The sequence below is a fragment of the Ictalurus punctatus genome, chromosome 2 (assembly GCF_001660625.3).
Source record: "Ictalurus punctatus breed USDA103 chromosome 2, Coco_2.0, whole genome shotgun sequence".
NCBI lineage: Eukaryota > Metazoa > Chordata > Actinopteri > Siluriformes > Ictaluridae > Ictalurus > Ictalurus punctatus.
Genome location: NC_030417.2, coordinates 25,741,903 through 25,767,923, shown reverse-complemented (window position 1 = coordinate 25,767,923; position 26,021 = coordinate 25,741,903). Strand labels below are relative to the sequence as shown.

Here is a 26,021-nt window from a genome sequence, read left to right as displayed (position 1 = left end):
CAGACGGCAGCATTGTCCAAGTCGTTTCTCACCTTCAACATCTGACCTGATCTAATATAAGCACATATACCTGGAGAGAGTCATCCAGCCAAGTTTCACTGCAGCTAAAAAAAATTGTCACATTAGGGCCCAGTTGTTCAGAGACTTTAATATGGATCAGAATGATCCGGATTTGAAAATCCCATGTTTTGCTATCCAGGATCAAGTAATCCATCTTACTTTTGTGTTGGTTTTTCAAAGCAACATTGGATTAGATCACCCTGATTCAGACACAAACTTTTCAAGATTACCAAATCTGGATTACTTATGCTCTAAATTAGACTACATATCACAATGTAGGCTACTAGCTATGTAAAGAACAACAGGGAGATTAACCAGCATGGGGGTCACTTTAAGTGCTTTTATTTGAAGAGACAGAAAACAGCACAAATAAACAATACAAACATCCCTTTCCTACAAACAAACAAATATATATAACTCACAAATACATTGGGGATATTTTGAACACATGTTTTAAATCATAAAAAGTCTAAATGTCCAATAGTTAATGAAATAAGAACGTTCAGAGTTTTTCATGTGTGGAGAGCAATAAGGAGGACAATTGTTAGGAACTACTTTTGACTGGTTCATCTCTGATGATTGTGCCATTGTAATTAATGAAGTGACAAATGGCAGTTCAAATTAAATATATTATTTTTGTTGGATATTGACAGCTGTTTTGGGGATTATTTATAGGGACAAAATCTTTTTTCTTTTTCACTTTACTGTACTGAAAGCCTTAATTGGTAGCGTAATGTATACTTTATCTACATTATCACTGTAAGGGTTACACAAATTAAGTGCAAAATATAAATGTATATACTACATCATACAAATGTTGTATTATTTGAGCAGTTTTAAAGTGTTATTACATTTGGTTCCTGAAATCCTCCCTGAATCCTCCCTGAATATATATATATACATACATATATCAGGAATCCCAATCCTACTAAAAGGTTTTGAACGACACATACTGAAGATTTGATCCAAATTTTTTAGATTACATGATCTAATCTGATTTCGGAATCCTTTTTTCTTTTGAGCAACCCATTTTCAACATTAGATCGAATCCGATGGCCGAAATCCGATCAGATTACTTCTAAACAACTGGGCCCAGGTGTTTATGATATACTCAAACCGGCCCATCTAGTATTAACAACTAAGCCACGGTTAAACTCACAGAGATCACACTTTTTCTTGTGAACATGGTGCAGTTGTTCTTAATAAAGTGTGTACTTGTGTATGTATGCTTGTGTACAATTCGAACAAGTCAAAACAGTAAACTTTACTAAATTTAATTTTTATAATCAGAAGTACCAAAACTGGAGTTAGAAGAAGGAAACATAGCTTATCTATTGCCACACGACCATATATGAGGAATTCAAAATGTCAGAGACTTCTTTTGAAATAAATAACTTTTTAAAAACACAGAGAAGGAAACGAAGACGCGTTTTGAGAAGTGCGCGCTGTTGACGTCATATCCGGTTTCTCCGTCTCTAGACAAGCAGTAGAGGCTTTAAGCATGGCGGACACCGGTTTATTAGAATCGCTCTTGCGGCTAGTGGAAAAGGTTGACGGTGGTATTGACAGCCAGGATGTGGCGGGCAGTCTCTCAGTCGACCACCAGGTCGTTGTTGGGGCCGTAAAGAGTCTCCAGGCTCTCGGAGAGGTGAGTTTTTAAAGCAGCTCTCAGGTGGAAGCTAAGCTAACATAGCATGCTCTCATTCACTCTGCTTGGACTGATGCAATAGCTGCGCAAATGTCTCGATTAGTAAATCGCGTTTTCTTTAAAGAATTGCACTCACTTCCAGGAAAACATAAACAGTATCCATAACTGTAAACTTACACGTGTATAATAACACCGTATCTAACACAACCAACAGTGAATGGTTTGGTGTAGTGTAAATGCACTGTATCTGTTGTGATGTTATCCAATATGGAGCTGCACAGTCAATGATGAGTTTGTGTTCTGGTCAGATTTTTAAACTGTCCTTCAGGCATTGTTGTGTTTTCCTTCTCCAGCTTGATTTATTACTTCATTTGATGTTCATCTAATATGCCAGGAAGTGTGCTGTAGTGTGAAATGTGTTACTGCTGTCATCCTGCACAGGCCTGTTTATGTTTTGTGTGAATGTATCTACAGGTGATTGATGCAGAGCAGCGCTCCTCCAAGCACTGGGAGCTGACCGGAGAGGGACGCGAGATAGCCGAGCAGGGAAGCCATGAAGCCCAGGTGTTTAACGCCATACCCGAAGAGGGAATGCCTCAGAGCCAGCTCATGGTGAGCAAAGTAGGCATAGACTGAATGAACCACCACTCCTAGATAGATATATGTATAAATACATGCACACTTACATACTTTATTGAGCATATAGTCGCTAAATACAATGACCATGCACTATATAAAAGAAAAAACATTGCACAACACAGACACTGTGATGTACATTATATATTTCAAAAAATGTTTGTGGACACCTGGCTATCACACCCATATGTGCTTCTTAAGCATCCCATTCCAGATTTAGTCCTCCTTTTCTGTTTTAATAACCTCCACTCTTCTGGAAAGGCTTTCCACTAGATTTTGGATGTAGCTGTAGGGATTTGCCCATTAGCAAAGGCACTAATTTTGGATTAAGAGGTCTGGGGCATAGTTCTTCCACACCAACCGTAGCAAACCATGTCTTTATGAAGCTCGCTTTGTGCACAGGGGCATTGTCATTCTGGAATGGGTTTGGTCTTCTTGGTTCCAGTGAAGGGAAATTGTAATGCTACAGCATACAAAAACATTGTATACAACTGTGTGCTTCCAGCTTTTCGACAGATTGGGGAAGAACCCCACATATGGGTGTGACGGTCAGGTGCCCACATACTTTTGACCATACTGTGTATGTTGAATTCAAAAATAAACTTCACAATATGTAAATAAGTGGTGTAAATCACGTCATGTCAAAACATAAAGTGGAATAAATACTGTATACTTATACCACACTGCTGGTACAAATTAGAGGTCAAACAATAGTGAAACATAACAGTCAAAGTTAAATATTCCTGTACTTTATTGCAAAAATAAATAGTACTGACTGTACCATGAAAATGCACTGTACTTTTTTAAATTCATTATTTATGTATGAATATTTAAATATATTAACTTTTAATACATATGAAAGTAATTAAAAATATGTACAATATACTTCCAAACTGAACCAAAAAGTAGCATTCCAAATTACAATTATATATAGAAACCTCCAAAATGAATTTAAAAAAAAAAAACACCTCAAATAACACAACAAAATTTGTCAATGATAAGAGAGCTGATATAAGAGCAGTTCTGACATTAATGTCCACTTTAATTCAAATCACAGGTTTATATTAATGCACTCAGTCTAATATGTTATTGTATCTGTAGTAAAAACTCATTCACAGGGACTTGGATCATGCACATTTAATATATAGTGAAAATCTTAATAACAAAAAAAATTATATATTTAACAAAGAAAATGGCATAAAACATTTTGCAAGGAGACATTTAGGGAAGGAGTCCTGGGTGCTTTGTAGCTATTAGTAAGTTCTCCAATGCAGGAATGTCTTCCAGACTGAGAACGTCGTAGGTTTTTTGGGTTTTCGTTAGCTGCATTATTTTGGGAGAGAAAATGAGAGCCGGGTGAGGGACTGATTGTTTATAGCTGCTATAACAGTGAAGACATGCACTAACTTCTCCTGGTTTCACATCAAATGTAACTATAAACGGCGAAAAGCGTGACGTTTCATGCATTAATAAATGACAAATTGTAATAATTGTCCTGTGGTATAGGAGGAATAAAACACTTTACGATGTGCTGTAATAGGAAAATAATCCATTGGGCCACATCACAGCACCCCATTGTGGTTTATTGCTTGTATGTTCCATTACTCAAGTGTATTCCCTTTTCCACAGAAACTGGCCAGTGGGAAAGTGGGCTTCAGCAAGGCCATGTCCAACAAATGGATCCGTGTGGATAAAGGTCACAAGGGCGGCCCCAGAGTGTTCAGAATGGTGGGTTTGTTTTAGCACTAATACAAACATCTCTTTACCTGACAGCAATTACGTCCAATTCTGGGTGAGAAGATCATGGGAGGATATTCTAGGCCATGTTGTATTTTTGCTTTGTGCATGTTACAGGTGGAGAGCATTGACGACACGGTCAGAGAGAAACTGCAGCTAGTGAAGAAGGGCCAGTCATCGCAACTGGAGGAGAAAGAGAAGAACGAACTGAAAAAACGGAAACTGCTCACAGAGGTGTAAGTGCAGCTGATACGATAGCTTTTAGAACATCTGTCTCAAGAGACACTTGTGTAATGTTTAAATGAATATATGTCCCTGGATACCTTTTGACGAAAATTAAAATATGTAAAGCAAGGTCAGATCAGTCCATTCCAGTAAAAGTTTGCATTTTTAGATTTGATTGTAAATTATGGCAATATTGTTTTATTTTTAACTTATTTTTTTTCTTTCCATTTTATCAAGTGCAGTCGTACAATACAATTAGTAGTTCAGCGATATAGCACAGGTCTACATGTCCTACAGGGCAGTCCATTGTTTCCAATATCCTCTCTGTGTCCACACATGTTTCCCCCTCATGGGACAAAATGGTAAGTAAGGGGTTACAACCACCAATAAATAAATAAATCAAACAATACAAAAATAGAGGCATAGTAATTATGAATAAATAATAGTAATGCATGAAAAACATCAAGATGGCATTCAGATTTAGATAACAAAGAAGATCTACTCCGACTCCTACAACAAATCACATGAGAAAATAAGAGATGATCGGGGACCATTTAATTGAAATTATTTCCGTTTTTAGTTGTAATTTTACAGTTAAATATTCCATGTAATAAACATCCTTCATCCTTTCCCTCCACTGTGATCTCGTGTGGGACTGCGGCTTCAGCCAGGAGACCGTAATCATCATCTTAGCTATTAAGAGCAAGACTCAACAAGAATGTCATTATTGTTCTCCACATCCTCTGATTGATCCTCCTCATCCATTGATCTGATCTGTCTCCAAATTTTGAGGACTGTTTATTTTGTGTCCCTCTCTGCAAGATAGTGCCCATTTTTTTATCTGGAATGATGGTATTCATCTCCAGTTCCCATTTTTCCTTAATGTCCAAACTGTCATCCTTTAGTTCTTCTTGTAAGATCTTATATATTTGTGATATGATCTTCTTTTTAATGGTTCTTTTGATTATTAACATAAAAAAAATCCTATATTGGATGGCGAAGTACATAGTTTATTCCATTCTTTGTGTGTCTGTAAGTAATGCCTTAGCTGCAGGTATCTAAAAAAAATCATGGGCTGGCAAATTATATTTATATTATATTTATTATCTATATAATTAAACCATTTTCTTCCCATTTTTTGAACCCTGCATCTAATTTGGATGGGAGAATGTCAGTATTGTGTATTTTCATTGTTCTAGAAATGAATGTGGGGAGTCTTGGCTTCTTTCTCACACTTGCCCATATCTTTAAAGTGGTTTTAACCCATTGATTGCTTTTTTTTTTTTTTTTTTTTTTTTTTTTTTTTAACTCTTCAAATATCTTGGTGCATAAATGGGACTGTGTCTAAAGCGACAGTAGAGCATTCACTCTGTTCCACCCCGACCCAAATGGCATCTTTATCTTGAGAAATCCAGGAGACCATTGATCTAACCTGGGCTGCCCAGTAGTAGTTTTTCATGTTGGGCAAGTCTAGGCCTCCATTTTCTTTGGAACATAACATTCTTTTAAATTTTATTCTAGGTTTTCTATTTTGCCACATAAATTTGGATAGACATTTATTAATTATTTTAAATGTAGTAATGGGAACCTCTACAGGCAGGGATTGGAACAGAAAGAGCAGCCTTGGCAAAACGTTCATTCGTACTGTTTCCACTCGTCCCATTAGAGATAAAGGGAGTAATTCCCATCTTTTCTAGTCAGTTTTTATTTCACCCAGTTATTTCCCGTAGTTAGCCTTAAATAGCTGTGACGTATCCGGGGTTATGAAGATTCCTAGGTATTTAAAACCTTGATTAGACCAACGGAACTTAAATCTTCCTGTTAGTTGTGCTGGCCGGTGCCCCACAGCATCATTGCTTCAGATTTCGATTGGTTGATTTCGTATCCTGAGAGTTCTCCGTAATCCTTTAGGTTTCTCATTAGCGAAGAGGTAGAGGAGGCTGAATCACTAATATATGTCAGTATGTCGTCCGGGTAGAGTGAAATCTTGTGTTCTGTTTGACTTTCATGTTTTATACCCTTGAGAGTCTCATTTTGTCTTATTAGTGCTGCTAAGGGTTCAATATTGTTGGCAAACAGCAAAGGGCTGAGGCAAACGCCCTGGCGGACCCCCCTCACAAGGTAGAAAAAGTCAGAGCAACATCCATTCACCCTTACTCGTGGCTTGGGGGTTTGTGTATATAACCTTTACCCAATCCACAAATATTGGGTGGAACCCCATTGCAGCCAATGTTTTATACAGGAATTGATTATGGCAATATTGGAAGCGTGATCTTTCGTTTTATTATTTATATGGTTTTCAGCCAGCAGATGGCGCTAATCATCTGAAGCAGCAAGCCAGCTGAAACAGTAGTTGATGGCTGCATCCGATTATTCCTACTATCCTACTACACAGTAGGTGAAAAGCAGTATGCAAAAGTAGTAGTATGCCAGAATTCAGTGTTTCTAAAATAGTAGGTGAGAAATACCCGGATGATTTTCTGCTTCCGCCGAGATTCTGCAGTACAGAAGCAGTGCACACTGCACTATCCCATAAGGCAGTGGGACTGGCACAGAAGAGCTGTCGGAATCAAAAATGGCAGAATGCAGCACATTGGCTGCTTTTAAGTTGTAGGTCACATGACAATACCAACATGGCGGATGTAGTATGTCTCTTTTTTATTCATACTACACACATATACTGATCAGTACGTACTGTGTCAATGACAGAGCAGTGGTTACCGAATCGAATTCAGTAGGTACTGTCACAGTACATGATTTCCGACGCAGCCAACGTCTTCAATTAGATGTACCTCTGGGAAAACTTCCCAGAATCCAAACCTTGTATTAAGCTTCAAAATTAGAACTACCAGTGGCATATGTAGCGGTATTGAAGTAAGTAATATATGTTTTGAAGAAGCAGTATTATTACTAAGCAGTTTTCACTAACTTGTGTCATCAAGATCCTTAAATGGTCCGTACTATTGCAAATATTGCCATAAATAATAGATACCTATGACAATGAATAATCTACTTCCTTGATGCACAAGCTCATTGATAAAGTGGAATGAATACACTATATTTGTTATATATGTATTTACCATAGTTACAGTGCTTTATTTCTTCTGATTGTACAACATTTCATTTCTTACTTTGTTACATGTTTATCACAACCTACAGTGGGGGAAATAAGTATTGAACGCATCAACATTTTTTTCAGTAAATATTTTCCCAATGAGCCTTTGTTTGTAATGACAGCTTCAAGATGCTTCAGTTGCAGTAGTCAGGTGTGATTTTGGCCCAGTTTTCTAAACATGTCTTTAAATCTTGTTTAATTGGATTCAAGTCAGCTTTTTTTCAAAAAGCTCCTAGCGACAACTCTAGCGACTTTTTGGACATACCTTAGCAACTTTCCAAATTTCGCCAGTACTGTCCTGCAAGCGCTGCACTCTCAACTCTCTCTGCATCTGCTCTGTTCAGTGAGTGGCTGAGAGCCGGAGATTTATCCATGTCATGGCTAAAGAGACACGCCCTTCTTCCCAATTTACATCATTCGCATGTGAATGTTTTTAGAACGTATGTTTTACATGCAAAATAGTCCACATTATTACAACCTAGTTCTCTTGTTCAAAGTAGTTATAGTGTTTTTGATCATTTGATTTGATTTTTGTTCATTCATGTTCCATACCTGTCCGTTATATAGTTTTATAAAAATCATTTTTAAAAATCATCAATCAAAAGTTATGAAAAGTAATTAAGAAAAAGTTCAAAAGCAAAAAAAAAAAAAAATCTTATCTATCAAAAACAGATTATAGATTAGGTGTGTATAGATAGATATTATATAGAATAGATAATCATTATACCTGGTCTCTGCCTATATTTGGGGGGTAGGATGCCACATGATAGGAGAGGTTTGGGGGGGGGGGGGGGGGGCTTTAGTTACAAAAGGTTGAGAGTCTCTGATTTAGAGGGACAACATGTAAGGGTACAGTAAAAATGATTCTGTTCTATTAGGGAAGGAAAGGCCATTGTGTGTGTCCATGTCCTAACTGGCTTTGGTCCAGCTGAACGGCTTTGCCTGGCTCTAGTGAATTTAATATCACAAATGGATAGACCACAGAGTACAGATTGCTCTTTTGATCCAGTTTGTCTATGGCATTACTGCTCACTGTGTCTTGTTAGGTCTTTTAGCTAAAGTCCTCTCATAGTAATGAAGACTGAGCTTTGTGTACATGCTTTCATGTGCTGTAATTGGATTAAGAGATTTAGGACATTTTTTGATTTAGACATTTTCCACTGAAGCAAATGTTCCCCTTGCTCTTTTGTGTACCTGGTCAGTAGGCACTGTATATCAGAATGAACTTGCTAGTTCATGAACTTGCTAGTGCCATGTGAATTGATAATATCGAAGATATCCTGAACATGGTCTTGCCCCTGACCAGAATGAACGTCTGTGTCGAGAATGAATGCTCTAAACACAGTAATTAATTAAACCTCAAATTAGAAACCTCAATCTGTATTGGCCTGATTTGTATGCTTGTTTTTGGGTCTTTTCAGGACAGTTAAATCCTACTGGATCACCAAAGGCAGCAACTTCAGCACCACCATCACCAAACAGGAGACTGAACTCACACCAGAAATGATTGCTAGGTGAGTTGCTCGCCATCAGGTTCCTGTTTCCAATGTTTATTACACTTGCATTCTTTCTACTGATTACAATTTTAAAATGATATCAAAATCATTATGCAATATATATGTAGCCTAGATTTTCCCACATGTTTAAAATCATTTCAGATCCAGAACTAAGCTGTTCTAGATAATTTTAGAGAGTTGGAGTTATAATTTCTATGATGCTCAGTATGCATCATGGTGTATATAGGTTTGCTCACAAATGGCTAGTAATATGTTAGTGATGCATTTATGAAAAACTGTTAGAAATGCTAAGAAAATTAGTTTAACAGGAATAAACAAATTTATAATACATGTATTTTTTAAACAAACATTTTTGTGTAAAAATTATATAAATAAAAGTTATAGTCTTATATAGTATAGAAAATAGTTTTTTTTGACAATCTGTAAAAAAAAAAAAAGATTAAGTGCAATATCTTTACATCAACAAAACATTTTACATCATGATATTCATACTCTGAAAAAATGTCATGATATTTATATTTTTTCGTTATAACGTCCAGTGCTAGTTGGAATCAAAGCATTAGCAGTAAGATATTAACTGTATTTTTGTGTTATGGATTATGGTAGACTTTAATTAAATGGTGAAAAAAATGTTTTAAAAACATAAAAAAGAGAACTTGTGCATACCATAGCACGCCTAGGTTATTAATCCATCACTAATAATTCACGTCTAACTAACTATGTATACTGTCCCCTCTGAAAGTATTTGAACAGCAAGGCCAATTCTTACACTGAAGACATTTAGATTTGAGATCAAAAGATGAATATGAGCTGATGGATCAGATTTTCAGCTTTCCTTTCCTCATATTTACATCTAGATGTGTTAAACAACTTAACATGACACCATTTGTTTTGGACCCATCCATTTTTCAAGTGAGCATATATTGGGACATGTGGCTGACGGGTTTTTCTAGTTGTCTGTCCTGTTAAATTGATTGTTTAAACATTTAATAGCTCTGAATGTCTGCTCTTGGTTTGAACCCTGGGTTTCACCTGTCAAGACTGCATTTGTTATACTTTTTGCTCATCTAAACATTGTGTGGTCTGCCCCCAAAGGTGCCATGTTCTAAGTTTTTTAACACATCTACATGCAAATATTTATTTATTTTCATTTATTTAACCTGTATTTAACCAAGGGAGACCAGGGAGCTTTAAATTTACGTCAAAACCACAAAGACAAACATAAAAATACAGAGAAAAAATTATAATGCATTACACAAAATCCAGCTATGAATAGCAATTGCACTCTTCAATTCTCTTTTTTTTTCTTTTCTTTTTTTTTTTTTTTTTAAATCAGTGCTTTAAACTCACCTATTGTAACAAAGCGATTAAGCTGTAATGTGTTCTGAAGATTAATCCATGATGAGGGTGCAAAATAAGAAAAAGCCTTTTTTCCTAGTTCTAAACAAATCCTGGGTACCATATCGAGAAGAGCGAAAATCATAACTGCTGCTCATGGGTAATAGAAGATTACACAAATAAGAGAGCCATATATGTTGCTGTCTCCTTAAACTTGATGAAGGCCAAGAGATCTAATCATAAAGAACACAATGATGTGTGTTTGACAACAAATTTTTATAAAATGTAAAATATGAGGAAATGAAAGCTGAAATTGTGATCTATCATCTCATCTTCATTTTTTTATGTCAAACCCAAATGTCTTCAGTGTATGGCAAAAATAATGGCATTGGCCGTGCTGTTCCAATACTTTCGGAGGGGACGTTTTATTTTTTAAAGTGTGTTTCAAATCTTCTCGTTTCATTACTCCTTCTGCCCCTTTGTCATATTTGATTTTGTTATGAACGTGGCATAAAGGACCAGCATTCTCTCATAAAAGTGTTGAGATTTTAGTTGTTTATTGTTCTTGTAAATTCTCGTTGTGTATGTTCTTGGTTTTTCCCCTTTTCTTGTTTCCCATTGTCTGTATGATCTGGACAACTCTTTGCTTTCATGTTTAAGATACTTGCATGCAAAATAATCCCTCCGAGAATGCCACTGTGCTTCGCTAACCATTAGCATGTCCAGGTCAGCCTATCTCAGCACATGATGGTTGGACTGACTTATTAATGTGTCAAAAGAAAGGGGGGAAAAAAAAAGGAGCTTTGGCAGTTTTTGGTTCCAGTTGTCACTTACACCTGATCTGAGGTTATGGGTATAAACAGTCATTCAGGTCTGTTATTAAAATACATTTCTTTCTTGTTTTAGTGGAAGTTGGAAGGAGAAGAAATTCAAGCCCTATAACTTTGAGGCAATGGGTGTTGCTCCAGACTGTGGCCATTTGCACCCTCTGATGAAGGTGCGGACACAGTTCAGACAGATCTTCCTGGAGATGGGGTCAGTTCCACCCAAGATTTAATCCTAACATTTACAATTTCTGATATTGTTAATTCCTGATATACTGTCTCTCTTTTCATCTAAAAAAATTATTAGTATTTTTTTAATGCAAGTATTTTTCATGCTGTTGTTCGCTGTCTGTAGGTTCACGGAGATGCCCACCAATAACTTTATTGAGAGCTCTTTCTGGAACTTTGATTCTCTGTTCCAGCCCCAGCAGCACCCAGCCAGAGATCAGCATGACACTTTCTTCCTGTCTGGTACGATTCCTATTCAGACTTCTTTCAGTGTAGGTCAATTCAATTCAATTCAATTTTATTTGTATAGCGCTTTTTACAATAGACATTGTTTCAAAGCAGCTTTACAGAAATATCAACATGGTATACAGATATTAAAGGTGCGAATTTATCCCAACTGAGCAAGCCACTGAGTGGCGACGGTGGCAAGGAAAAACTCCCTAAGATGTTTTAAGAGGAAGAAACCTTGAGAGGAACCCGACTCAGAAGGGAACCCATCCTCATCTGGGTAACAACAGATATTGTGAAAAAGTTCATTATGGATTTATATGAAGTCTGTATGGCGTTAAGAGCAGCCGTAGTCCCAGCAGTCTGGAATTAAAGAAGATTTGAGCTCCATCCAGAGGCAGAAAGGATCTGGATCTCTAGTATCTCCATAAATTCGTGTGGGGCTCGGCGAAAGGAGAGAGGGAGAAAGTAGAACAGAATCTAGTCAGGGTAGGCTTGAGTAAACAAATGTTTTAAGCTTAGACTTAAACACTGAGACTGTGTCTGAGTCCCGAACACTAATAGGAAGACTGTTCCATAACTGTGGGGCTCTATAAGAGAAAGCTCTTCCCCCTGCTGTAGCCTTCACTATTCGAGGTACCGTCAGATAGCCTGCATCTTTTGATCTAAGTAGGCGTGGCGGATCATATAAAACCAAAAGGTCGCTTAGATATTGTGGCGCGAGACCATTTAGTACTTTATAGGTTAATAAAAATATTTAATTAATGCGAGATTTTACTGGGAGCCAATGCAGTATTGATAATATCGGTGTGATATGGTCGTATCTTCTAGTTCTAGTTAGGACTCTAGCAGCTGCATTCTGGACTAATTGGAGCTTATTTATATTCCTACTGGAACATCCAGACAGTATGGCATTACAATAATCCAATCTAGAGGTGACGAATGCATGAACTAGTATTTCCGCATCATGTAGTGACAATATGTTTCTTATTTTAGAAATATTTCTGAGATGAAAGAAGGCTATCCTAGTAATATTATCTACATGAGCATCAAATGATAGGCTGGAGTCAATAATCACTCCAAGGTCTTTAACTGCTGCACATGATGAAACAGAAAGACCATCCAGAGTAACCATGTGATCAGAAAAAATACTTCTAGCTACACGTGGGCCTAATAAAAGTATTTCTGTTTTATCAGAATTAAGTAGAGGAAGTAAGGAAGTTAATTAACATCCAATGTCTAATGTCCTTTACACAATCCTCAACTTTATTAAGCTTCTGTCTGTCCTCTGGCTTCGCTGAAACATACAACTGTGTATCATCAGCATAACAGTGGAAACTAATTCCATGTTTACGAATAATTTGACCTAGGGGTAGCATATATAAAGTAAAGAGCAGTGGGCCTAAAACAGAACCCTGTGGAACTCCAAAAGTAACCTCAGTACGCATGGAGAATTCACCATTTACATCTACGAACTGATAACGATCGGTCAGATAAGACCTGAGCCAGGAGAGGACTGTTCCCTTAATACCAACATTTTCTAATCTATCAAGTAGAATAGTGTGATCTATAGTATCAAAAGCTGCACTAAGGTCGAGTAACACAAGCAGCGAGACACAACCCTGATCGTAAGTCAGTAGAAGGTCATTTACTGCTTTAACTAACGCTGTCTCTGTGCTATGATGAGGTCTAAATCCTGACTGATACATTTCATGAATGTTATTCCTATCTAAGTACGAGCATAACTGCTTTGCTACAACCTTTTCTAAAATCTTAAAGATGAAGGGGAGATTTGATATTGGTCTATAGTTGGACAATTGAGACGGGTCAAGATCAGGTTTTTTAATCAAGGGTTTAATAACTGCTAATTTAAGTGATTTAGGTACATAGCCAGTGTTTAGGGAAGAATTGATTATATTTAGAAGTGGTTCAATTACTCCTGGACCAATCTGTTTAAACAAACATGTAGGTACGGGATCTAGTATGCAAGTTGATGAATTGGCTGAAGAGATTAATGTAGCTAGTTCGGTCTCTCTAAGCGGAGCAAAACACTCTAAACATTGATCTGATATTGCTACATTGTCATGTAATGGGTTTGTTACAGTACTGTCCAGTTTTAATTTAATGGCCTGTATTTCATGTCTAATATTTTCAACCTTATCATTGAAAAATTTCATGAAATCTTCACTGCTATGTAATGATTGAGTGTTTCTCTCTGTAGTGGTTTTATTCCTAGTTAATTTTGCTACTGTGTTGAAAAGGAATCTAGAATTGTTTTTGTTGTCTCCTATTAAGGTGGAGAAATAGATTTTTCTAGCATCGCCACGAGATTTCCTATATTTCAGTAGGCTCTCCTTCCATGCTGTTTGAAATATCACCAGTTTGGTTTGACGCCATTTACGTTCTAATTGTCGAGTTGTCTGTTTTCAGGTTCGCGTTTGATCGTTATACCAGGGTGCTAATTTTTTTTCTCTAATTATTTTCCTTTTGAGTGGAGCCACTCTATCTAGCGTGTAGCGGAGTGTTGACTCCAAGCTTTCAGTCGCCTGATCGAGTTCTGTGTGATCTGACGGTGATCCAAATCTAATTGATGTTTCTGCGAGGTTATTTATGAAGCTCGGTGCAGTAGCTGATGTGTAGGTACGTTTTACACGGTAGCGAGACGAGGTGGAAATATTATGATCAATACGTATTATGAACGAGATAAGATAATGGTCTGAGACAACTTCAGACTGCGGAAAAATGATAATATTTTCTATACTTAGTCCGTATGTTAGTATGAGGTCAAGAGTGTGACCACCATTATGAGTAGGCCCGATTACGTTCTGATTAATCCCTACTGAATCTAAGATGGACACAACCGCTATTCTTAGAGGGTCTTCCAGGTTATCAAAATGAATATTAAAGTCTCCGACGGTTAATGCTTTATCTACAGACACAACCAGGTTTGAGACAAAGTCTGCAAATTCACTAAGAAATTCAGTATATGGCCCTGGGGGTCTGTAAATAATAATTAGAGGAATTGACTGATTTTTTGTGGCTACATAACTTATACTGGTATAAAGAATTTCAAAAGAATTACATTTATGCTTAGGTTTTTGTGTGACGACTAGATTTTTACTATGGATGAGTCCAACACCTCCTCCTCTACCAGTTGAACGAGGCTGATGTACATAACTGTATCCAGGAGGACTGGCTTCATTTAATGCTATGTACTCGTTTGGTTTGATCCAAGTTTCTGTTAAACACATTAAATTACATTCCTGATCAGTAATGATGTCGTTAACAATAAGAGCCTTAGACGCAAGAGATCTAATGTTTAATAGTCCTAGCCTCAGATCAAAAGTGCTGGCTGTGCATTCAATATGATTTAATTTTATGTTAATTAGGTTACGAAGATAGACTTTTTCCGAGATTTTCTATATATTTGTATAGCTCAGGGAACAGACACAGTCTCTATAGTATGTATTACCTTTGCCGGATTTTTAGTTGAACATTGATTATACTGAATGTTGTTATTATTGGAAGATGTACTTACGGTAGGCAGTCACTTGGAGTGTAGCGCCTTGGAAATGTTGTCTGAAAGCAGTTCCGCTCCAAGGCTGCTGGGGTGCAGGCCATCAGGACGAAACAACCTAGGACGCTCCCAGAACAGATTCCAGTTATTGACAAACACCAGATTCTGCTCATTACACCAAGAGACTAACCAATCATTTAATGCTAGAAGTCTACTGAACTTTTCTGCTCCACGTCTGTATGTGGGAAGAGGTCCAGAGACGATGATCTTCGCGGTGGGTGATCTGCCTCGTACCGTCTCGATCAAAAAGGTCATGATGACTATTAATAAATAACATTTTGTGTGTTTTCAGATCCAGCAGTAGCTCATAAATTTCCCCAAGACTACCTAGAGAGGGTGAAAAAGGTCCATTCTGAGGGAGGATATGGATCACAGGGGTGAGATATGTGTTCTTTACAGATAAACACATTAGCCTGACCTGTACACAGAAACAAAACAGAAACGGTTTAAAATTGCGTTCATATTGCATTCAGTTCTGGTTTTGGTTTGCGCAGTGATCTGTGATAGATTCATTGGAATGATGTTCAATTCCCTCCTATTTTATTGTATACATTTATCAGTGGATTTTGATGTCACTTCATTGTTCTCTTAATATTACCTGTGCCAGGTACAAGTATGACTGGAAGATTGAGGAAGCTCAGAAGAACATCCTCCGTACACACACGACAGCTGTCAGCGCACGCATGCTCTACAAACTGGCACAGCAGGTAAACCCTTAAAGTTTCATACACACACCACTCATTTAGATTTATATCGGGTCATCAAAACACTCACATGATTAATGTAAAGGTTGATGCACAGTAGGGTGTGTGAACTACAGTCATGTGAAAAAATAAGTACACTCTCCAACCTGACATGTAAATACTATAAATTAAGTGGTAACAGGTACTAACTTTTCTCATGGATGCTACACAACATTAAATGTAGCTATAAGCAGTTTAAAATAATGATGTCTTATTCCTGTGGTATAAAAAGGATAAATACTTCAGCACATGCTGTTATTGGAAAAGGATCAATATTATATCATGTTTAATTCCTTACATAGCACAGTCTTCTTTTTATTATTGTATCTGCTTGCAACTTTGTATTTTCAAATATGAAAATAAATAAAAATTATTGGGTTTGTAAAACTACTGGAACATGAGGTTGAGTGATTTGCCGTGTGTGTGTAGTGTTAAAGGATTAAACATTTTATACCATCATCTATTCTGGTATAAAATCGCATAAATATATCAGTTTCAATACAATGTTGCATCTCTCATTCAGATATTGTGTATCTCCCTGTCATTCAGGAGAAGTTCACACCAGTGAAGTACTTCTCTATAGACCGCGTGTTTCGCAACGAGACTCTGGACGCCACTCACCTGGCAGAGTTCCATCAGATCGAGGGTGTGGTTGCTGATTATGGCCTGACACTGGGTGACTTGATGGGGGTTCTGCATCAATTCTTCACCAAACTAGGTTAGTTCTACTGTCCATCGCTCTCCAACAAGCTGAATGGCCACCATTTTAAAAAATCAGGAGAAATTCCTAGAAATTATTTGTGGAGTTGCATGCTTTTTCAAGCACACTATTTAAAATCCCATGCTATTATCCCCCTTTTTAAAATAGGAATCACTAAATTGCGTTTCAAGCCAGCTTACAACCCTTACACTGAGCCCAGCATGGAGGTGTTCAGCTATCATGAAGGTAAGATAGGAAGCCTCTTTTTCTCTGCTTTCACACATGCAGTGTTTAGTCTGTTTGTAAAATACTGGTGCTGACCAAAGCAACTGATCTGAGGGTGCAGAGGTTATCTCAGTCGGTTTCCAAGTGTATCACATTTATACTCTCACATTTCAATTACAGTGAGAATGCAATTCGACCCAATTGCAGGAAGTGAACCAAATGTGCCTTGTATTTTGGGTTGTGGGCAACATTTTATACGAAATATTAAACTGATGTATAAGATGCAAACTGAGACAAAAGACAGAGCTGAAGTGCTGCAGGAAATAAAATGTTCTGGGTCTGGTCTAAAGAATCATAAAAAATAAAGAAAATAAATACAATATGTGGGGGGAAAAAAACATAATATATGTTCTGCACAAAAAGTCACTTTTATAAATATTTAATTTTCTTAGAGCTCGTGTTTTTATATTTGTTTCATTTCTGTGATTTTTATGAACACATTATGCAGTGCTGTGCAAAAATATTTCTTCTGTTTTTGTGTATCTCATACTAAATAGTTTTTGATCTTCAAACAAAATACAACAAAAACAAAGGCAAGCTGAGTAAACACAATACAGTTAAAAAAAAAAACTATTTTTTTCATTGAAGCAAAAAAAAGTTATCCAACACCTATCACCAATGTGAAAAAGTAATTGCCCTCTTAAAATCTGATTGTGCCACCTTTAGCAGCAATAAATGCAACCAAACATGTCTGAAAACTGGAGATCAGTCTTCATTTACTCCTGTGCTTTGGATTATTGCCTTACTGCATAAGTAGCAGTAAGCAGTAATCCAGTTGTGCTTGAGTTTCAACTTATTGACTGAAGAACAGATATTCTCCTTTACCATTTTCTGGTAGAGATTTCATGTTTCCCTCAATTATTGCAAGTTGCCCAGGCCCTGAAGCAGCAAAGAATCCCCACACCATCACACTCCCACCACCATGCTTAACCGTAGGTATGATGTTCTTTTTGTGGAATTCTGTGTTTGGTTTACGCCAGATATAACGGGAACACTGTCTTCCAAACAGTTCCACTTTGGACTCCACAGAACATTCTCCCAAAAAGTTTGAGGATCTTCAAGGTGTGTTTTGGCAAAATTCAGATGAGCCTTAATGTTCTTCTGGGTTAGCAGTGGTTTTCACCTCGCCACTCTTCCATGGATGCCATTTTTGTCCAGTGTCTTTCTGATAGTGGAATCATGAACAGTGACCTTTATTGATGCAGGAGAGGCCTGTAGTTCCTTTGATGTCCTTGATGCTTGTGACTTGTTGGATGAGTCGTTGCTGTACTCTTGGAGGAATTTTGGAAGGTCGGCCACTTCTGGGAAGGTTCATTATTGTGAGTTTTTAAATTTGGAGATGATGGCGCTCACTGTGGTTCTTTGGAGTCCCAGACACTTTGAAATAGTGTTGTAACCCTTCCCAGACTGGTGTATTTCAATCACCTTCTTCCAGTAATGTATTGCAGTAATCAGGCCTGGTTGTGTCTAGTCTAGCTGAACTTGAGTATGAATTTCTTTTCATAAAGTTGGGGAATTAATAACTACTAGCAAATCACACAAGCCAAGTTGGTATTGGATAACTTTTTTGCTTCAGTGAATAACATTATCATTTTAAAAACTGTATTTTGTGTTTACTCGAGTTGCCTTTGTTTTGTCTTAGATTTTGTTTTAATTTCTGAAACAATTTAGTATGAGATGTACACAAAAACCGAAGAAATCAAATACTTTTTCACAGCACTGTGTGGGTTTGTTTACCTTTGTCACCATTTTTCTGAACAATGAATGAAAGCGTTTTAAAAGTACAATTTCAGACCCTCTCTCTACCCATAGCCCCTTAGCCTACAGGTTTTAAATTTTTATTTATTTATTTATTTTTGTGGTCCTAACCTATTTATAGAATGTCCACTCTTAAATGATATTAGACAATGTTTATACTCAGAAAATATATTAATGGACTTTTTATAAAAAAAAATTAAAAAAAAGGCTTCTCCTGGAATCATTTTAGAATTTGCATCATATATTAAATTTAAAGATTCTATATAATTATTACTACCATTGTTTTTATTGCCGCATGTATGTTTTTTGTATATTGATTGATTGTAAGACAAAGTTGTTAAAATATTGTAAACAATATTTAAATTGAAACACTGTTGACTTTGCCATGAATACAGCCGCTGCTGCTGATATGGTGTAAAATTATAAATAAATAAGTACGCTTGGCACCAGTCACATGTGTGATGTGCTTGCCATGTTTCCTGTTAAAGTCCATCGCAACCTTGTGACAGCTTCTCGACCCGGCCATGAGAAGGATTTCAATATGTTCTTCTTTTGTCAAAAGCATTCTTAAAGGCTAAGAAACAATTTTGAAGACGTTTTGCTAAAAAGTGTTAATTTCCCCTATGTCTGGAAACTTTTGGGACATCTTGTACAATTCCTCAATGAGCTTGAGTTGCGTTTCCTTTAGACTGCAGGGACCAGTGAAGCAAAGTGAAATGGTTCTGATATTTCATATCAGAGTGTGTAGCAAAAACAACACAGCATATTGGAACGAGTTGAGATTGACCTTTTTATTGCTTTTGCTTTGTTGCACAAAAATAATGTTAACATTTAAATCAGGCGCAGAAATGCGAGCAATTTCACGCTTAAAGCCTTCATTGATTGCTGTCGTGTGTGCCATTAAACAGCATATTAAAAAATTGCACTCCCTTGACAATCTTGTAAAAATAATGACCCAATTTGACCGTTAGGCAGCAATGCGGATATAAAACATGCTTTTGTAATTGCTTGTAGTTAGACATGGGTTTTTTAATGATAGGGAGGAAGTTCATTTTGTGAAGCTTCTATCTCAGCAATCAGTGCAAGCTCCACCCCAATAGGTCCTGCAGAAAACTAATGCTCTCTCTCACACACAGGGCTGAAGAAATGGGTAGAGGTTGGGAACTCTGGGGTCTTCAGACCTGAGATGCTGCTGCCTATGGGTTTACCAGAGGACGTGTCTGTCATCGCCTGGGGACTGTCTTTGGAGCGGTAAGTCTCCCACGCACTAATCAGATTACCGTCACTGTTGTAGTGACTTGGTTAATGAGAATACCTGATCAACATCCCGTAGTCACTTCCAGTGAATTAAAATTACACACATGCACACGTAATAAGTTTTAACTACAGATGGCACAGGTACCAGTACCTGTCTCCGAATGATACCAGCAAAACAAGGAGGATCAGATATTGGAGAAAACATACCAGATACTGGCTCCTCTAGCAAATGCCAAAGATTAGAAGGTGTGAACCAGGGTTATCATAGTTTTTTTTTTTTTGTTGTTGTTTTTTTAATCGCTAGTTTTTATAAAAAAAATTTCCTTTTTTGTATTTTGGTTTTCGTTTCGGTTAGTTTGAATGGTTTATAAATAGTTTCTATTTCATTTTTATCTTTCGAAAATCATTACTTATAGTTTGTATTTAGTTTTAGTTTTTTTTATATCACGGTAAGCCTTGATATTTGTAAATGTGTATTTGAGAAAAGTGGAATAAATGCTCAAAAGACAAGATTATCTCTAAAAAGCTACAAAAATTGGATTTCGCTGTTTTTCGGTCGTTTATGATACGGCAACATTGATGGATCCACTCTATTAACCTCTCTTTTACGTCAGTCCACCAAACATTTAAAATGCTCTGAATTCTCTGAAATTTTATTTACTTTTGGTTCGTATTGCAGGTGGAGGTTACAGTTTAGTTTTCATTTATTTGGAAGCTCACATTTTCATTTCAGTTAACGAGAATGGTTTTAGTTTTCGTTAATGATGGGACCAAAGAGACTTGACTCTTTTTGCTTTTGTTAGGATTAATTTTATTATATACTTTATTATATTTATTATATTTACAACATAATGTGATTTTAGTGTGAAGAAGTATAAATGTGAAGTGCTTCATTTAAAAAAATATTTTAAAGCTTAGTAGTAGTTTAAAGAAAGAAAACAATAATTGATGGGTATGTGTATTAGTTAATACTCAAGGTGTTGTTATTATTGGAATATAAAGTGGTATCATGCCATCTCTAGGTTATACATAATTTTGGATTGGAGCCTTCAATTATGTTTTGGATAAGCTTGGATAAACATCAGTTTGAGTCTGGAAGTGTGTATAACTATTACAGAGGTGGGCACCCGGGAAAAGCAGAATATGGGTCTGAGCTATTTGTTTGTAGAGTTAATTCAGTTTAACAGTTAAATCATATTGAGGAGGTAACACTAATATAATATGAACACGAATATAATATCAGAATGAACAGGTACAAGCTTTTTTTTAATTTAATTTATTTATTTTTAAATGCCTCTGCCTCCCTTCAGAAACTCCAGTAATGTTTTTACATGTGATGACAGAATGTGATGAGAAACTATACCTTCATAAAGAAGCCTCCTCCCAGGGATTCAAGTACTCGCTTATTTTTCAGAGTTTGTATTAATGCACATACTTTTGAGTTAAACTACGTTAGTTGCGATAGTCTTTCGCTTAGTTAATTGTGCCTGTGGGCAAGTATAACGTAGGACAAGGCAAGCACAGTGAAGCGTTTACTTGCCCAGTGAGCTAACTAATAAATTTATTATTTGTCCCCTGTTGTGTTATGGGGACACCCTAAACCTTGACCACCTTCTATTCAGGTTACCCTTCAAACCCTGACCAGGTATCGAGGTGTGAATTTACTTCTGCTTGTGTCGGGCAGCTTGGCCTGGTCCAGCTGTGTTTCCTTGCAAAGCCCCACACACACATCTGTTTGCCCTACTTTTAAAACTTTTCAGGCTGGGATTACTTACCCAGATTTTGACTGTGTGCTTAAGTTTACATACTGCTCTGTTTTCTCCACAGGCCCACCATGATCAAGTACGGCATCAACAACATACGTGAGCTTGTGGGGCATAAAGTAAACCTGCAGATGGTGTACGACAGCCCGGTGTGTCGCCTGGACTCTTAAACTGCACTCAGGAACAATCAAATGACAGAAAAGCCTGTCTCTTTAAAAGCCTCTCATATACAAATCTCATGGATAATTCAAGCATCCTGGATCAGTCCACAATGCCCTATGTAAATCACACCGGTGACCCTCTGACATACACTCTGCTGGGGTCCATGGTCAGTATCTCAATGATTAAGAGACTAAGTTGGGCTGACACCTTTGACGGAGTGGAAAAAAAAGAATTATGACATATTTTAGGTGAAGATGCCAGTTATAAAATATGTTTATTTTATCCCCATACAGATTCACTACTCCAATCAAATCTGCATGCACTTAGTACTGTCTATGAGCTTTCTGACTCATCCCTACTAGTTCTGACTGTCAGAAGTTGATCTGTATGTCTTTTATTACTGACTTAGTGCTTATATTTAATGAAGTACCATTTCTTCTGGCCCATGTCTTGCAAAAATAATGTTCATACCTTCAGAACTCACAATACAAATACACCAGATTAAAGGGAAACATTCATATTGTATAAATAATACATTAAACATGTTTAAAAATTGAATCTTGGTTCTGTGTGTGTGTGTGTGTGTGTGTGTGTGTGTGTGTGTGTGTGTGTGTGTGTGTGTGTGAGAGAGAGAGAGAGAGAGAGATTCTACTTAAAGGTTAGTTGTGTAATTAAAGAGCTTTAATATCCACCTCTTAATCTGTCAGTCAATGTCTTAACGTCACACTAAGCTTAATGTGCGTGTTTACGTCTGCTTGAGGCATACGAGCGGTCACATGTCTTAATGTGTGACCTTTTAACTTAAACATCTACATCCATCTGCAGTTTTAAGACAAAAAACAGTTCTCATAGACTCTGACATACAAAACAGGTAAAGCGGAGATAAAAGGAACAAAAATGTTGGTTAGCTATTGAAATACATTACTCACTAGCATTTTTTCAATACGTGACTACATTCTATTGGCCTTTGTGTCTTAATATTTCAGGTTGACAAAATCCTGTTCTGTGTGGACAGTTGGCTTGTCAGTGCGTGACGTTATGTTCATTAGCAAGTGAATACTTAGCTGCAAATCTACCTCTGAAAGAAACTTGTTTAAACCACCATTCTTTTGTGTCTGCTTTCTTATGATTACAAAACCATTTCGAAGGCTCATGAGTGGTGATCTGTTGATTTGAGATCACAAGTTTGAGTGATGGCACAGCCATCAGTGGCCAGGAGCCAAGGAAGCAAAATCTGTACTCTCTGGAGATAGCATACTCTCTCGTCAATCACAGTGACACGTGTCAGTTGCCAGCATCTGAGAACTTATGTATGTGGAAGAGGGTAGAAAGCCCTTTCCTTTGAGTGTGATCTGAAGCATGAGCAGCAGTTCAAAAATATGATTGGCTGCCTTCATGTGTCTTGGAGGAAGAACATTTTGGCCTTTACTCTTATGGAATTAAATTTGTGCCAAAAGTAATGAACGTAACTTTTTCAAGAAATAAACAAAAATATATACTGACAGAACAAAAACCAAATCGAAAACTATGAACTCGATCGCAAGAAGTTAATATGGTCTTCAAATAAACAGCATTATTAAAGTTTTCTAAGCTTCTTTTTCACTAATCGTGGTTTATCAATCCGCTGCCAGGTTTCATTTAAACTCCGCAAGTTTACGTTTGCCATTCTGCCACAAACCCCATGTGTGGGCAGGGCTTAACAGCGATTTACTCTCATTGGCTAGTGAGATTTATATTGACAACTTGAGTGTCCAGCTGAGGAGGTGGAAGAAGATGATGACAATGACGACGCTCCGTGATGTTCCTGAGAGCTCATTTCGAACAAATAGTTGTATGAGACTACTCAAACCTCAAATGTTAATTATGAACGAATATATCGACTAAGTAAGTAATTTCCACTACAAAGTACAAACACTATAACTATACAGGGAATCGCATTCAGAACCCTCTCCAAACTTCATGCACTGAAGTCTCTTCTTCCTGGTCAAACTTGGGGTGATGTCTTGCACAACGACAAGAGCATGAGAAAGAAGTCACTGGGAGGACAAGCCTTGAATTGAATCAGTTTGTTACTCCTTACTTATTTGGGAAATTTTTGGATGTGTATCTTCCACAAATCACCTTATGAAATAGGTAAAAAGCACAACTGAATTGATAGTAGCATGTCCCTTAGCTGTCCAGTGAGAACATATGAAATTCTGACAAACAAATTTATGACAAATCAATTTATTTTGATTTGGTTAAAGTGATGGTTAGAACTGGTATTTTGCTGCTATTTCTATTGGGACTATCCACTTTAGGCAACTTGATTACAATTTAGCCATCGACTTCCAATCCAACATGTGCATTACTCAAATTATACAGCCATATGCTTCCCAAAAGCACACTAGTTGTGGAAGATGTTGATGTCAATTCCCTGGCCTTTTATAGGTCTTGTGGAATAGAGTGGGTAAACCTGGGGCTGTGGGGCTGCTCATGACTGTTGGTGATGCTGACAGAGGAGGGGATCTGTGAGTGTCCTATATGAGGGAAGAAGGATGGGATGTAGGGGATACCAGCCAGCACTAAGGGACTTGTCTGAGGGCTGTCCTCTGGAGGCAGCGAGATCACTACATTATCCTGGTCCCACAGGTGAAAGGCATTGTTTTGGGACAGAGACAGTGCAGCAGGGTTAGAGCTGGTGCTTCTTATGTCATTCTCTTTCTCCAGGTCATCCTCATTTGGGCCAAGTGCACAGTCTAGAGGGAAAAAATAGATATGTGTGGTTGCCAAGATGCTTTGAAAGTTAATTAGTACTCAATACTATTAATACATACCGCTCAAGTCTCTGAGTTTTGATTAGGTTCAATTAATACCCAGTCTTTTTACATTTTACAAAATGAGGTAAAGTCAGCCATGTTTAACAAATTAAAGTGATTTCATTTGGAGTCACTAGAACTCAATCATATTTATAATATACCCATACCAATACATTTATTGTAAGATGGTAGAATGTTTATTTTTAACAATTATTCTTTATGAATGACAACCTCTTATTAAATTAGGCCACTCCCTTTTAGAAAAGTCAAACACATGCTTTTCACATACTTCATTATGTTTCACACATGAGGGTTTTTTTTTTTTTTACATAATTCATTCATTTCTTTTTACATGTGGTTTATAAAAATGAATTTTTCATGTTTTTTTACATGATTAATTTATTTTCATCTGATTTTTTTTTACACCTCATTAATTTTCATGTTTTTTTACATGATACATTTATTTTCATCTGATTTCCACACATGATTCATTTATTTTTACATGATTTTTACATGATTCAATATTTTCCTTTTTTTTCTACACAATTTTCAAATGCGATTTCACATGTACTTGAGACATCAAGTGAATAATAGGAAAAAATATTTTGTGTGTAAGACATGGTTTCATTTAAAATGTGAAAATGAACACTTTTAAACACATAACTCAGGGCACAACATGCTGAAATGCAAATTCTATAATTTAAACAATAATAATAATATTTATATTTTTTAAACCCTAATACATTTAACATGATTGTGTGAGTAATATGTGATCACATGTATAAAACATGTGATCACATATTGCTCACACAATCATGTTAAATATATTAGGGTTAAAAAAAAATATTATTATTATTTTTTAAATTATTACGGATTATTCCATAGGTATTTTGACCAAATTCCTTGAGTATTATGAACTATAGAGGAACTGTGACACCAAACATAATGTCATTAGGTTGCCAAACAAACAAGATATTCTAAAAATGTAACTTTGTTATGTACCGAATTAGATTTGATCTCCTCTGTGCTCGAGCTCTCCCTTTGCCACCCCACGTCTAAAAACCCGGACACGGTGACAACACTGCATATTTTCCAATAGTTTTCTTACCTACTACATCGCTGGCCAGGTCTTTGATCAGATGTCCCACTATGGCATAAGCCACTGCGACCACCACCAGAGCAGCCATTAACAAATAGAGCACAGCTTTAGGGAGAGGAATCAAGTCCCGGGTTGTTGCCTTGTACTCCTCATATAAAGCATCCTCGGCAGGAAAGGAGTACTGATAGGCATGTCCACTCTCATCTGTGAGGTTGAAACTGGTCATGTTCAGGGACATCAGTCTTTCTGTCTTTTCCCAGGAAAGCTGTTTAATTATTTCCAAGAGCTTCTTTTCCTCCTTCTCTAATTCACTCCTTGCAGTG

At 36.9% G+C, this 26,021-nt stretch overlaps 1 protein-coding gene across 1 annotated transcript; it reads left to right on the top strand.

Annotated features, from left to right (window-relative positions):
* Positions 1-1,505: 1,505 nt before the first annotated feature.
* Positions 1,506-22,359, top strand: farsa (phenylalanyl-tRNA synthetase subunit alpha). The gene is made up of 13 exons (XM_017456179.3): positions 1,506-1,708; positions 2,183-2,320; positions 3,974-4,072; positions 4,199-4,317; positions 8,843-8,935; positions 11,183-11,311; positions 11,456-11,571; positions 15,426-15,510; positions 15,741-15,840; positions 16,426-16,594; positions 16,745-16,822; positions 19,756-19,870; positions 21,704-22,359. The coding sequence occupies exons 1-13, from the start codon at positions 1,562-1,564 to the stop codon at positions 21,807-21,809; spliced, it is 1,494 nt and encodes a 497-aa protein (XP_017311668.1). The 5' UTR covers positions 1,506-1,561; the 3' UTR covers positions 21,810-22,359.
* Positions 22,360-26,021: the final 3,662 nt, after the last annotated feature.

Coding starts and splice junctions, on each gene's coding strand:
- farsa (XM_017456179.3), top strand. CDS start 1,562: ATGGCGGACACCGGTTTATTAGAATCGCTCTTGCGGCTAGTGGAAAAG. Junction 15,511..15,740: donor GGAGGATATGGATCACAGGG/GTGAGATATGTG, acceptor TACCTGTGCCAG/GTACAAGTATGACTGGAAGA. Junction 19,871..21,703: donor TGGGGACTGTCTTTGGAGCG/GTAAGTCTCCCA, acceptor TTTTCTCCACAG/GCCCACCATGATCAAGTACG.